Source organism: Anoplolepis gracilipes, chromosome 11, assembly GCF_047496725.1.
Source record: "Anoplolepis gracilipes chromosome 11, ASM4749672v1, whole genome shotgun sequence".
Lineage (NCBI taxonomy): Eukaryota > Metazoa > Arthropoda > Insecta > Hymenoptera > Formicidae > Anoplolepis > Anoplolepis gracilipes.
Genome location: NC_132980.1, coordinates 9,881,329 through 9,897,364, shown reverse-complemented (window position 1 = coordinate 9,897,364; position 16,036 = coordinate 9,881,329). Strand labels below are relative to the sequence as shown.

The 16,036-nt window shown below is 39.8% G+C and overlaps 1 protein-coding gene across 20 annotated transcripts in view; it reads left to right on the top strand.

The window, feature by feature from the left end:
• Window positions 1-15,943, top strand: part of Heph (polypyrimidine tract-binding protein 1 heph) — a 394,763-nt gene extending 378,820 nt beyond the window's left edge. For all 20 annotated transcript variants that reach the window (XM_072902193.1, XM_072902196.1, XM_072902188.1 and 17 more), the window contains 5 exons: window positions 900-933; window positions 2,607-2,699; window positions 2,958-3,174; window positions 3,266-3,407; window positions 3,671-15,943. In XM_072902193.1, coding sequence (XP_072758294.1) covers window positions 900-933; window positions 2,607-2,699; window positions 2,958-3,174; window positions 3,266-3,407; window positions 3,671-3,739 — 555 coding nt within the window. In that variant the 3' untranslated portion in view covers window positions 3,740-15,943. The remainder of the gene's footprint in view (window positions 1-899; window positions 934-2,606; window positions 2,700-2,957; window positions 3,175-3,265; window positions 3,408-3,670) is intronic.
• Window positions 15,944-16,036: the final 93 nt, after the last annotated feature.

The following is a 16,036-nucleotide window of genomic DNA, read 5'->3' as shown; positions in this document are numbered from 1 at the left end:
TTTTATTTAATGCAGAATTTATCGAGTTCTGATAGAGTTAATCAGAATTTGTCGAGATCGTTTTGTTCAGGTGGATGGAAAGATCAAGTCCCAATACGTATGTGCCCTGTTTCGTCACGATACCTTCGATTCTGTCCCTACTTGGCCCACTCATTTTCGAAACACATACAAATCACTCCAACGTCACCATCCTGCGCCCTAATTAATTCGTGACGTCGTCGACTACGACGTTACTTCCTGCCAGGCGACATTTATCTCTCGTACATTTCAAACCTTGATGTAATTTATAGATGTATTTAAAGATCATATGTCTTATTATCTATTTGTATTCGCGTTTAAGTTATTCCTTCTCTTCGCTATAGAGATGTTTATACTTGTTCTTGCAATTGGCTCTAACTATACAAAGACGTAGACGTTTAGAGGCAAAAACGACGAACATTATCGAGTAAGAAACATCAGCAGGATGATGAATGTCGCCTCGGCAAGAAACTGTGTGTCGGCGTCACACTTCGCAGCTGCAACTTGTCACTACTGTACTATAACTGTGTGTACTACTATCGTTGCGTCGCGCACAAGCTTCGTACAATCGGATCTGATCATCCTCGCGAATCTAGTTTTCGATTTTCGCGAAACAAAGATATATATATATATATGTATTTCTCTCATTCTCTATATCGTCTGAAATTTCGCATGAATGTAATATGCAGTGTCAAAATAGAAGTAGTCGAGTTTTCCTTTATTTTACATGAGAAGAATTAATATTAGTATTTTTTCCTCCTTTACTCAATCACAAATTTTTCACGCTGAAACCGCGAATCTTGTGCGCTTCGCCAACACTATACATTGAATCCTATTATACTCGCTGACTACTGACTGGACTCTGTCTGTTCTCTGTGTAGATGGTCACGCCTGACGCTCTCTTTACCCTGTTTGGTACGTCTCCACATTTATATTATTAATTATATTACATTATTAATTATTATATTTACACCCTCTCGCGCTCTTTTCACGCACACATAGCCACACGATCCGAATATACGGACGCGTGACACACGTGACACACGCCCGGATACATGATACATGCGCGATTAAGATAAAAAAAAAAAAAAAAAAAAAAAGGAGAAAAGAAACAGAGGATATATATGCATTAGGCAAAAAGATAATGTATTGGAATATTTCCGGTCAATCTGATGAATATTGTTCGCGATCTGAGCAGTAACACCGTTCACACGGACACACACGAACGTAGATCTTTCTCACACACAATGTTGTCACATTCAGAGTTTTACGTCATACCGAAGAGAAATGATTTCTTTCTTCTTTTCCGATTTTTTTTTGTATTTGATTTTATTCTGTTTGTTTCTCTCTCTTTTTCTTTTCTGTTTTTTTTTTGTTGTTTTTTTTTTTTTTTTTTTTTTTTTTTAGCAACTTACTAAAACTCGAGAGCATTGTCATTCTTCTTCTGAAATCATGTTTACTCTCGTGAAACATTCGCCATAACATATATTCTCTTATTTAACGTTTAATCCGTATTTCTTCCGATATTTTCGTGATTTCAACTTATTTTATTACTACAAGCTATTCCATTCGCAACTCATGATCACCGTCATATACATACGTCATCGCCATCGTCATCGTCATATAATATCAGCGCCATATACTCTCGGCCACCAACAAACACACACGTTCTCCCACATTCTCTACTTTCACAAGCATCTCTCTTCTAAATTATTTCATTAATATTTTTATTAATATCAGTTCCACACAACCTTAATATTACGTAAGCTTTTGCTTATTTTACGTAATTCCATAGGAACTCACTATTAACGAGGCGTGCGACTCGGACATCGTGTTTTTTCTGTGAGCTGCGATTGTTATGCAGATTTTCCCGTATAATTACAGACAAACGTACAAAAGTCACGTATTATGTTGAAAAACGCGTTTTAAAAATTATTAAAATTTCTATCCATCTTTCTCTACCTTTTTCGTACACATTCTTTTTTGCGGCTTTTCGCGCTAGCAAAAATTTCATCCATTTAACTACGCAGTTACGTAATATCGAGAAATGTAAAATTTAAATGAATTAAATTCTCTGTGTAAAAAAAAAAAAAAAAAAAAACTGTTGTGTCGTTATTTTCGTAATGCATTTTATTTTAACACAAATTAATTTTTCTAATGCATTTATTTTAACATAAATTTACTCAACTGTCAAAATATTAAAATTGAAAATTTAGTTATTTATAATAATAATATCTTATCTCTTCTTTAATTTCTTTTTTCTCTATTAAATCATTATTTTAAAAAATGTTAGGAAAAGAAAAGAAAAGAAGATTAACTTGACCTGTCTTGTAAAAGTAGAAATGTCAACAATAAAATAACTTTGTGAAAAAAAGTTTTTTATATATTCTGCAGGACTAAGAGCCGAATCGCTCGCCTCTTGCATGTCCCGAATCTTAGATCCGATCGTATCCCGATCTCGATCGACCGAATATTGTCCCGTTCATCTTCGATAATCCTTAGACAGCGCAGCCTCTATAAAAGAATACACGATATACCGCGATCACTCGAGTTTACTAAAGAGAAATTTGCGTGTATTGTGCACATAGGCGTTTACGGGGATGTACAGCGTGTGAAGATCCTCTACAACAAGAAGGACTCGGCACTAATACAGATGGCCGAACCTCATCAGGCGCTTTTAGGTGAGTGCACATTGCACGAAATGCGACATCTGCGACGTTTCATCACCGTAAACAATTCATATATTAAATCTATCTTGGGAGATAAATTATTTTACAAAGCTCGAAATATAAGAGATATTTTTTCGTTGTTAAAATTTAGAAGATACAGTTTTATGTCGGTTACGATATTCTAATTATATATTATATGATTCGCGTAGATATATTATAATGCAATACATTAGTGATTAATTAACATTGTTTGTTTAATTTGTGCGACAGCGCTGACTCATATGGACAAGTTAAGAGTGTTTGGGAAGCAAATCAAAGTAATGCTCAGCAAGCACCAAACGGTCCAATTGCCAAAAGAAGGCCAGCCGGATGCGGGTCTCACGAAGGATTATACTAACAGCACCCTTCATCGATTCAAGAAACCCGGCTCGAAAAATTATCAGAACATCTATCCGCCGAGTGCAACCCTGCATTTATCAAACATTCCGTAAGTAATTCGGCAACAATAAAGTAAAATCCATATTCGACGGACATTACATTTTTCCTAGTCTTAACGACATTCAATTTACCTTGTTCAGGGCTACGGTAGCTGAGGAAGAGATCAAGGATGCTTTTACCAAGAACGGCTTCACCGTGAAAGCCTTCAAGTTCTTCCCAAAGGACAGGAAGATGGCTCTCATACAGATGCCTAACATGGACGACGCCGTGGCTGCGCTGATCGTAAGTAGCTTTCGCAATTAACTCGTTAGTCTCGTAAGGAACGATAATCCTAATTCTCCGTGACGGGAAATAAAATTTATCAAATTATAAAAGAAAAAAAAGTGCCTTTCTTTTTTCTATGGTGTGCGCTTCCGTCTATCGTAGATACTTTTCAAGAATAGAAAAAAAAAAATTAACTTGCGAAGTCTGATAACATTGCGATAAAAAGATAGAACGTAAATTCCAATTAATTGAAAGTCGACCTCTTTATTTCTCTTTCGCAGAAAATGCACAATTACCAGCTCAGCGAATCCAATCACCTCAGGGTGTCATTCTCCAAGAGCAACATCTAACAAGAATCGCCACCGCACGAGCAGCAGTGGTACCAGCCCTACGCCCTAGTTCCCCTTTGGTCAGCCGCCTCGGTCTACGACTGATGGTCTCACTGTTGGATCAGCACAGGTGCTTATCCGTTCCTGCGACGCTATTATCGGCCGGCTGTATTGCACGCGAGTGAGACCCACACTGGATTGCATCGCGCATTTGGACTCTGGAGCAGCACAAGCGGACAGACGTTGCCTCGTCCGAGCGAGCTTAGGATGCTCTCGAGGCCTTGCTCTCTGCTGTTGGGACATCTTTATGGCACGAACGTGTTTCCGCATTCGGTCGATTCTGTCGATACGAGGGTTGCTAGGGTGTTTCGAGATGTACCAGGGCTGCAAGCGCTGAAAATAAATGACGAAGAGACGAATTCGCGACGGCCTTCTCGAAGGTAGTTTCCGGTGCTGGCTTTCGAGCGCGTTATTGCGACGATTTCGTAATTTTAGAAACAGAGATTTTTAATGATAAGACGATCGAGAAAGATGAGGAGAACGAAAGAGAGATCGTAATCGATCGTTCTCTTTCGTGAAAGCCAGGACCGTTATGCGAAGAGGAAAACACAAAAAAGAGAGAGAGAGGCAACTGAGACGAAGAGCCTGGCAGCAGGGCGTACGTAGAGAAAGCACGCGTAAGAGAGGAAAGAGAGATTAGGATTAGACGGGAGCGAGGAAGCGATATAGTTTGATGGACAACAATTCCTCGACTCTTATACAGAGTTTACGTTAGGAAAGATAAGATATATATTATTGTACATGTAAAATTCACAATTGCGCGGCCCGGACCGCTACTCTAATTATCATTAAGGATTTTTCAAAATTGCGTGGACACAAAGGGCGACCGTCTCGCGACAAGCGGACGCGCGTGCGTTTGCGCTTCCGTATATCGCAGCAGAGTCTTTGGAAGCGGGTCTCCGATCGTCGACGTATTGGTTCGACGAGCGGACACGAGAAAGAATCGAGGGGAGAGAAAAAAAAGAAAAATAATAGAGACCGTAGATATCCGATGATCGTCGCGCTCGTCGCGGCGGTTGGCAAACCAAGTAGCGTTTCCCCGCGAGACAATCTTCATTCTTCTGACGACCAAACAAACCGTGCGACCGAGCGTACTTCCTCGTGGCTTCCGTTCCGTTCGAGAGCGAGACAATATGATTGATGACGCTGCGAGCGGTATCGAATACGACGAGAACTGCACATTTTTCGATTGATCGCGAGCGTGTAAGTAAAAAAAAAAAAAAAATGGCCAATATCATGTCGGGACCCTTTGCATACTTTCACGAGGTACTCTAACTACTCCGCCAACAAACCGATCGTTCTCGTCGACTTTATTTTATTATGAAGTAGCGATGTGGAAAAAAAGACGGAAAGAGAGGATAGCTGAAAGCTCCAAATTGGTCCGCCTTCAAAATTTTTGCGGAATTGTTTCCATGATATTTATCAACAAGATTGATAAATCCGTAAATTTAAAACAATTATTTGAAATTATCACGTGCTGAAAGCTACTCTCTATTTAGAGGACTCTGAACGCATCACCGTCCCGCTCGATCTACTCTACGTTTTATGCTTCTTCGAGGGCGAGTCTCTCGTTCTCGAGGGTACCTCCAGTATTCTCGACTATCCGGCGGAGTCGAACGCTTCTTAAAAGAGATCGAGCGGAGTCTGATTGCTCGATGAGTCCCTCCTTCCGCTCTGGAGCCCACGCGGCGCGACCGCGCGCGTCGTTGCACGGTCGTCGCAAGTGGCATTTTTATCATTTGTTGTACGTTTCAGTTTCGGAATAAGTATTATCGCACGCGCGCACACACTCGCATACATATATCTGCCTCTTTACGAGACCGTACAATTATTAGACATACAACATATATACACATACACCATCATGTACGCGTCGCGCGCGAGATAAATGTTATCGACCGCCCTCTAATTTATGTATACAATACAAACACACAGCGTATAAATAGTGAATATGCGCAGATTTCTTAGTTACAGTAGATGCTTAGGCATGTGTTAGGATCTTAATCGTATAGTAAGCGACTAGATAAGTAATTGACTAGGAGAGGAAGGAGTGAACCGTTGAACATATCGTTAATTAAAAGATTTGCAACGTGCGGAGCGCGCGCGGGGAGTTTGTATCGTTTGTAGTAGATCGGCGAGTACGGCTCGGGACGCCTCAGGACACCTCGAGGATAATTCGCGACGATGGACGATATCCGCGCGAAGAGAGAGAGCAAATGTTCTCTATCTTCGTGCCAGGGGATAGGTCTGTTACGCGACGAGTCTCGATCTATATCCCATTGTAAGTTCCTGATATCGAAGCATTCCTTGAGTAAATCGACGGTTGTGAGAGGATGTGCGCCGTGAAAACAAGCGAATATCTTCAAGGAGTATTCAAACTATGTGTGAAATTTACACGAGGGCTAAATACTCGAGGAGACGAGCCATTTTCCAACTACTACGCGAATACGTTTGCACCGTTGGCTTCTTGTACGACGGATCAACATAGATGTACACACATAGATACGAGAGAAAAAGGTAACGAGTTAGAATTGTAGAAACGTATTTACGGGGACTTTGTAGAGGTGTACAAAGCCGTAGAAAAAACCGATCGGAACGGGGAACTCCTCCAAGAGCTTAAAAAGTAGTCCTCGTCGAGAGGCGCGTCAAGTGGAGCTCCTCGGTCCAAAAATCCTCGGTCTCGTTTCTATCAAGGATCGAGAATCAATCCGCTCATCAAAAGGAAACGTACCGCGCGCGTATCCCGTCAAAGCCCGCGAATTTTTGTCTAATCGACGTTTTGTTGAAGTCAATTAAATTTTACTGATATAACGTAGAGAGAAATAAAGAGAGAGAAAGCGGAAGAGCGCATGTTGGAAGGAGATGTTGTGCGGAGAAGTAATTGAGCAAGAGAGAAAGGACGAGAGTAAGAGAGAAAGAGAGAGAGAGAGAGAGAGAGAGAGAGAGAGAGAGAGAGAGAGAGAGAGAGAGAGAGAGAGTGTGTGTGTGTGTGTGTGTGTGAGAGAGAGAGAGAGAGAGAGAGAGAGAGAGAGAGAGAGAGAGAGAGAGAGAGAGAGAGAGAGTGTATGTGTGTGTGAAGGTGAGAAAGACGCGTATTCGCGGGAGTGTAGTATCGCACGATTTTGACGGCTAAATTATACGGAGGAACGGGATAGGGGGCGGGGGGGGGGGGAGAGGGGAGTTTCAAGCCGAAAAACGCGCAAACAAATTCGTACATGGCAGGGAAGTGACGAAACTGTGAAAACAAAGCGAATGCCGGCCCGGGCATAGTGTGCTGTTTGTGTGCCAAAGTAGGCTTAGCCGTTTTAATCTCTAGAACGGGGATCTCTTGGTGAGCTGTGCGAAACGGGATATCCTTGTTCGATCGTCGCGAGCGCCGATTCCTAGGGCTTTTACCCCTCTCCTGGTATAATGTTTATATAACATGTATAACGTTTTCCCGGGATCAGCATCTCGCCGATCGAGAAGTACCGACCAATCAGAGCTAGTTTAGAAACGTAGCGAGTAGCCGGCATGAGCGAAGGGGCCAGCATCTTTGCATCTATGATCTGTATCTTTTTCGGACCTCTGATACTACGCTATTTACTTGGACTGCATTTATACATTCTTAACCGAACGTACGTTCCGAGTACACTTAACGCACGAGGGGCATTCACGCGAGAATCTACACACATATACCTCAGTAATAAGACACACACATACACACACACACACACACACACACACACTCACTCTACACGATCATCTATACAGACGCGCATACAAATTCCAGCAGATATAGTTTTTACTTTGCCGAATGAGCTAGATCTTACTTTTACGTTTTAAATACCTCGTTTATATTTCGCTGTGCATCGATGTAGGGGCATTCGAGAATTGTATTAAAATAATTGAACTTATTTTATCTATTTTATTCGGATTGTTTTGCATTATTTTTTTTTTTAACCGCCTTATATTCGTAGCTCTAACATTTATGTTTTTTCGATTTTTATCGCGAGATACAACGTGACAGTGCCACAAGGGAAGAAGAAAAGAAGAAACCGTGCGGGAACTTGCGTAAAAAAAAAAAAAAAAAAAAAAAAATCGTATTTCGGCACGATATGTCTAAACCGTACCTGAACAAAACGCTCGCGTAGAGTGTTTACTTTCGACCTCGAGCTCTTGTATTCCTTTCCGCGAGTCGTAACGTCGAGCACCCGATATATAACTCGCGCCAAGTTGCCGATTACACATTTCATCACTTTGCCGATTACTTATTTCTTAGTACATTCCTGTGGGCGCGTGCGACATGCGTCCACTCACACGGAATCACATGATACACACACACACACACACACGGTACCACCTATGTGTACGCATCCAGCGTTTCCCTTTTTTTTTTTTTCTTTTTTAGTCAATGTAAAATCTAAACGTTTGTTTCTTTTGCGAAAAAAAAAACGCCAATCCATCAAGCTAATGGTGAGACAATCAGCTCTTTTGCTCGCAAGAGGGGAGAATCGTACCGCGAGATTCTTCCCGTTATTGCCAAAGTTTCGCGAACGTTCCTTCGTAAGGGACTATTATTAGTAGAATTATCGAAAACGGGGGCAGCTATATACGGAGCTGTAGATCTCTACAGGGTGCCCGACGTTAGAAATCGCACAACTGTTTGGTCTATTCATCCGCTGAACGCGCACGATACACACGGCCTTCCTTCTTTCGGTTCGGACAGTTCCTCGCGTGACAGGCGCAAAAGAAAGAGGAAAGAAAGAAAGAAAGAAAGAAAAGGGGCACCCTGTAGACAGATAGATCGATTATATCACTAGCTAGGTTGAGGGGGGCCGAGGTGAGGGTTGGAGTAGCCAGCACTCGCTACATGGTGTTGTAGATTATTCAGACTCCGAAGTTTCCGCAGACTTCGTCGCGCGAGGAGAACGACCAATATATACGGATCCGGAATCCGGGGATCGCGAATGATTTTCCGATCGAGAATAATGCCCGCGCGAATCGATGGCAGTGCGACGACAATGTTTGTTACGATAAAGATTGACGATACGGATAATCATTTCATTGAGCCAAGATACTGAACGCGCATTCGACGAGAGAGTCGGGGACTCAACTATACCGATGAATAGTAGTCTCTCTCTCTCTCTCTCTCTCTTTCACCGAATCCCGCGTGTCTTCTTATCGCTCAGTTCGTAGGGTGACGCGGTGAGATATCGCACTCTGACCAAGGAAATTCGGGGTCTGATAGAGAGCCACACGCAGTAGACGAAGCTTAGCCTACGCAGGAGGGTATACATAAACTATATATGTACGCGAGCATACACGAACAGATGTAGACACGCTCCGCGAGTCGCACGTATACATACACAGGCACACACACACACACACACACACATATACATAATTAACACAGATGCAGTGACACGTACATACGCAACATATACACACGACTTGTATCTATTATATATTTGATATATCGCATTGTAACAGGTGTGTCTAAAATGCGCAACGGCTGCATCCCGATAATCTATATTTTATTAATAAGGGATAAGTCTATATTATTATATTATAGCGTTACACACTAACGTGTTACACGAATTATCACATAAATTAGAGATGAAATGAGATGAGATTAATCTATATAAATATATTGTATAATGTGCGCAGCGGGGGAAAAAAATTCAAAAGAGACCACACACGGAGCGAATTAGGGGCACGTAACACGCACACCTATATACACGCACACACATAGAAACACAACAGACACACACACACACACACACGCAACGCGATCGAACGGAGGCGCGCGAGGTGTATAGGATATTATGACGAGTTTTAAATGACTATATCTGTGCTATATCGTAGGTATATGATTGAAATTCAGGAGATATGCTCTGCTTGCCTAATCGGGGCCTTAGGCGTCGTTCACACATTGAGAGAGGAAAGAACAAATCTAAAAATATATGAGACGTCAACGAAGAGATCGTTATCGATGCGATCTCTCTCTCGTGCGTTCTCTTATTAAAAATTTTTTCCGTGTTAGAGTTAAGATGTCGCGACAAGAGGAGATGCGAGTACGTGTGACAAAAGTCATCGTTATCACGAACGATTCCTTTGATATCGAGAAGATTAGAATATTACATTTAGATGACAGAAAAAAAAACACACTTTGAACACATATACACGCGCGCGCGCGAATACACAGAGGGACACAGCTCGAAAATAAAATAAGTATATACTTTAGTTTATTGCGAAAGGAGGAAAGCATTTAAAAGACACAAAAGTCTCCAAAGTGCGGACGGCCTTCGGAATAGAGCATCGACCGTAAGAGATTAGATCGTGATCGACGAGCGTTCTGTACAGAATATTCAATCTTCAATCGAGACACCTCCGAGAGAAAGAGATCGCTTAATGATAAGTGTGATAAAATAATTGGATATAATTAGATAACATAATTTGAAAAAAAAAATCTAAATATTGAAACAAAATTTAAAGATCATTTAACTTTCATACAAAAAAAAAAAAACATTAATAGAATTATTAATATCTTTCTTGAAGCAATTTAGATTATTAATCTTTGGATTTTAATATTTTAAATTACATTCACTGAAGAGGGGTGATACTTAAAAAAAGTAATTATTATTTCAATATCAACCTTTTAATTACGAAGGGAATTAAAAAGTTACATTTATGACACGATAAGACCCAGATGGACGAACGCTCTTCCGATGATCGACCGTCGTCGACTTTTTGATTTTCCGCAAAAGAAAAGAGGGTTCTTTAATTATTGATGGATTTTTATTTTGACCGTTTGAATGCTACTCTTCCCGTTCCATGTCGAAAAGTGCCAGCGTATCGTTTCAACTGATTTTCGCAAACTGATTGACTTAGAATGCTAAATGTTAGGTAATCGGAAGAACTGTGTGTGATTGTCACAAGTATACGAAAACAGCGTGATCGCGATACTTGGCACGTTTCGAACATATTCCTACAATAACCCCTGGCACTCAAACGGTTAAGGGAAAAATTTAGCGAAGAGAGAGGTCTCAGTAATATTAATACCGTTATCAATCAATGGGAGTAGACTCGAGCCTATATCGCTATCGCTATCGTCTGATATGGCCAAGTGTCACGAAGAGGACGAACATAGATAATACGTAAAATTCAATGGAGCCTAATTTACGAGGTGATAAAACAAAAGAGAGCGAAAAGGAGAGAGAGGAGCCTCCTTCCCTTATTGAGATGAGACTACACCCTCGTGGTCGAGAATGTAGGATACGTTTGTTCTTTCTTCTCGATTAGCGCGCGTACGAGGGACAGCTGAATCACGAGAGACACACTATACATTATAAGTCACTGAGAGTTGTAGAAATTTAATTACTAAGCAGTAGTCGTTAAGCTCGACGGGAAACGTTGCTCGAGTGACGAGAAAAGGGAGGGAAAAGAGGCGCGCGACCTCTTCTGTAACAAGAGGTGTGTTTAGTGAGGTGAAAAAAGAAAAAAAAACCAATTAAGTAGCGTTTTAGAATCGTGTAGTAGCTCCTTTCTAATTAAGCCTCCAGACTAAGTAATGTGTATAGTTAAATGACAATCACTCGACTCTCTATATCGACAATTGACGAAGGGAATCTCCGAGCCGTGATAAGCTGCCTACGCACCGAACTATATCCCCTTTCTTCGTGTTTCCTTCTTTTTCGCCCGATTTGCCACCTCCCCCCCCCCCCCCTCCATCCCTTTCAACCCTCGCAATCGAGACTTTTCCTTGCCCCGACCATGGACTTTCTTTCTTCGAGAGACTTTCACCGAACTGGCGGACGAGTAGTGTTCCAATTCGCGAGCTTTACAGCCAATAAATGTAAATAAGAAAAAGATGGACCTAAAATATACGTCATTTCGTCTCCGATTCGCGTCGTTATCGCGACTTGCTTATCCGAAAGTGTCTAGATCGATAAATAGATTGATGTTTCTCTTGCAAGTTGATTGTACATTAATTATTGAACGGACAGTTTTATGTCTTTGAGATGTGCCCGATAAATTCATTTTTTAACAATATTTTAATTATACTGTTCAGTCCTTTATTGACTAATAATGAGACGTTTTATAAAAATTGTTTGCGCAGATAAAAAAGTATTAAAAATGTACGTGTATATGTTTTTTGTTCTATAGAGTCATAAAACTTATATAGAGTATTACTTTTAATATGTTTCTCATTAATTTTTGGCATTCGATTTTTAAAAAAAATCTCAGGCTTGTACATATAATATTTCTTCGATATCGCTCTAGCGCTTTTCCGGCAAAATCTTGCCACTTATTTTTTCGCCTATTCGCAAAAAAAAAAAAAAAAAAAGAAAAAAAACTTCCAAGTGTCGATCAAGTGTCAGCTCTGCCTTTCAACTCTCGAACTTTCCAAATTCCGTGCCCAGGAAGATCCTTGGTTTTCTGCATCTATCTTCCTTCTTTCCCTTGTCTCACAGTCGTTCTTCGATCCGATCGACAGCTGATGACAAATCCGCGCGTCACGTCCGACTCGAAAGCATGTTCCATCTTTGGAAAATATTTCTGTTATATCTTTATCGTGTACGAACCATGTCTGATATGTGCGAACAATAGAACCGAAATCACGCGCGGAATTGCGTCATCGGGATATCGTTCGATCGGCGAGGCACGCTCTAAAAACTGATAAATCTCTGAAAGATATATGTGAGGGAGAAAACCAATCATGGGCCAGGAATTGCGTTGCAAGTCACAATCAGCTCGTCTCCGGCAAAGCAAACAATTTTCTTTCGACGAGAACCATTGTCAGAGCGGGCGTTTTACGATTAAGCTCTTTCTTAGTAAGTTCAATTAGGGATTAGTCTATCGTTAGGGAGACGACGGAGATCGCGAGTGATTCTTTTTGTTCGTTGCGCTTGCACATCCGCGATGCGAATAACGAGAAGCGGAGGAGCGCGTAAATAAATTGGAGGGGAAAAAAAAAAGACGTAATTAAGAGGAAAAAATCAGGGACAGACATTGGAAACAAGAGGAGTAGAGAAAAAAAGGGGGGGAGGGGGAAAGAAATTCTCGGTTCGTCGAGAGAAAGAAAATCGGATCGGCGAGACGATCTTTCTATTATCGATCAGCATTTACGCGAGAGACGCGCGCACATCCACACGTTCGCATTTATCACGTACACGTGCACAGTATATATATAGTTATACAAAATACACACACCACACACATATAATATGTACACGAGAATTTGTGACACGTGTGAACACGTACGATTGACGATCTTCCACGTGCCTTCTTTGGCGCGACACGCTTTTTACACACGTAAAAAGAACCACACACATCCACACACTCACGTACAATATACGCCGACGCGATATTATTAACATTATCGCCCACGACCTTTTTATAGCTCGACTCTTGGACCCCATTTCCCTTTTATAAAAATGTTTTTCTCGGTTTTTCATTCGACAGATCTGGAGGGGTTTTTCCATCTCTAAAATGATCGTCATTGATCGCATGTAAGCTTGCTCGAAACTTTTCCCTTTTTTTTTCTTAAATTTTCGCTGCGAATAATATTCTGTCCTTTTTTTTCCTTGCCTTTATTCTCAATTTTAATTTAAAATGTGTTAAACACATTCGTAATTTTTATATAAATTAGTAAGATATATTCTTTGAATCTTATCGCGTGGATTATATTTTACGTTATGTATGCTCTTGATATAAAAAAAAAATATATATATATATATATATATATATATATACATCAAGAAATGAAATTTAAAATCTTACAATTAGAGATTTATTGTACATGTCATTGCGAGAAGTTCGATTGTACATCTTCCAGATCTGTCTGCATTAGATTAGTCTTACGAGTATCCCGTTCCCCGACTGTGACATTATCGGTATTATCATCGTTCACTACTTCTTCCCACTGTGAAATTATTGATTTTGGTTTTTTTGCGTTACTCTGCGCTTGTTATCTTTTACTTTTAATCTTACTTTTATACCTTTTAATCGTCGCCGGTTGCTATTATCATCGCCACTGCAACCGTTACTGTTATTTTAGCGCTAATTACTATTAATTAATCTACTCTTAATGTAATTATCTTATTCTTATGTTTAATGAATTTCCTTTTTCCTCTTTTTTTTTTTTTTTTAATCTTATAATTAACGAAGCATTTGATTACATGCCGAGAGGGAGACTGCTCTTCTCTACGCTAGAAACACTTTTTAGGTTCACTTCTGTGTCATCGTCCCAATTTCTTCAGACTGTCACTCTTTAACGACGGTGTCGCTATTTTCTCTATCATTAATACTATATCATCACTCTACTACTCATCACCATTACTACTCTACTACTATACTATTCTACTACTCTTACCATTATATTCTATTCATCACTTTCCACTATGACTCTTACTCTTTCTGCTTCTCGCATCTTTTCTCCCTCTATTAGAAAACGGTCCGCATTGCTCGCTTATTAATTTTATTCGGACATATAGAACTGTGACATAGGAAACTAAATTATAGAGAAACCAAGATTATAAAGAAATATAAATAGGACACGTTTAATCTCTTGATTTACGTTATTCAAGATTGATAGCAATGGGGATCGCATATAATCTCTGCGTTTAGCCTCTAAATCTCATAACTATACTGTATCTCTTCTTTCTATCTCTTTCTCTCTTTGTCTTTCTCTCTCTTTCTCTCTTCATCATCTACATATTTCTCTCTATTTCTCTTAATCTTTCTCACATATTCTCTCTCTCTCTCTCTCTCTATGCATATATATTATTATTATTATATATATATACACATCGTATGTTTTATAATACTATACTCCTATTCTTATCATTACTATATTACTCTACTATTGTATTACTCTACTATTATGAGTGCTGCTGTTGCCGCTCCGCGACCAATGTTTGCTCTTATTATAACTAAATGCGTTTTGCGGCTATCATAAATAACTGTCGTATGTCCTTGCCTGTTCTTTACTTTATCTCGTTTTAACGAAGCGACGAGTTTTAATCGAAATTACCTTCTATTCCTTTATTCCCTTTCTGCCTCCTGCATCCATTTGATGTTGCGAATCTCTACCATTTTTCTCTATCACATTATCTGCCTCCCCCCCTCCCCGCCCTACATGTTTATTTCTTTTTACATCCCTCACTCCCACCTTCCATCTCTTATCCCCGATATCACCGAGTGTCGAAGCGAGAATAAAAAGACTTCGCGAGCGAGCGGGACGAAAGTACATATACATATAGTTAATCTGATTTGTCAAGAAAAACGATTGAAAGAAGAAAAAAAATAAACCTACCCGTTTTTTGTGTTCTTTCTGTAGCCACTTACTCCTTTTTCCCTTTTTCTTCCCGTACTATTTGTCACGTCGCGCGATTCTAGAGGGAGACGATTTAAAGAGAAGTTTTGAGCTGATTTATTCCGAACGCGATTTATTTTTTACTGCCGAAGGAAGAGATATTATTAGATATACATTTATAAAAGAAAAAAGAAACGCTTTATGTCGCCCCCCTCGTGCACTTCCTCGTATTTCCCACTCATGATCCCCGTTCTATTTTATTTTATTTTTTTTTTTTCTTTGTGTAGTGTTTTTTCGCTCGAGAAAATACCGTGTTGATGTGGATCGAAAAAATCCGGGAGCGAATCTAGAACGATCATCCACGTACACGCGGCGACTCTTACTATTTAGCAGGAAGATAAGTTGATTGAACTTGATGTTTCGTATCTTTTGACGCGTCCGAAAAATCTTCATTATTAAAAACACACGAAAGATGCGCATAATTAATTAATTGACCAATTGTCCAATTTCTTTGTTCTTTGCAGTAAAATTTGAAATAAATTTCTGAAACGAGATCTTGAAAAAATTCAAATATATATTTTTAATATTAAACATAATATATGAATTATTTGTCTTGACTGATTTTACAAAGATTCGATTTATCGTATATAGATTTTTGACACTTTGCACAATTTGATTAAATAAAATTCGCAATCTTTTGCGTATTCAGACAGATATAAAGAAAAATCTCGATTAAAGATAATATTCTCTTTTTTAATTATGCGCTTCTTTTAAAAAAATGTCACGTCTTCGAACTAGATACCCTCGACGCGTTTAAAGATCGAAAAACGGAAATCCGCCTTTCGAAAGTAAGGGAGGAGGATTTTCTTGCGCACAAGAGCTCGCCCAAAACAATCATTAGGAATTGTGCCTAGATGTTTAAAACACTGTATTCTATGGGATCAACGTCATTACCTTTT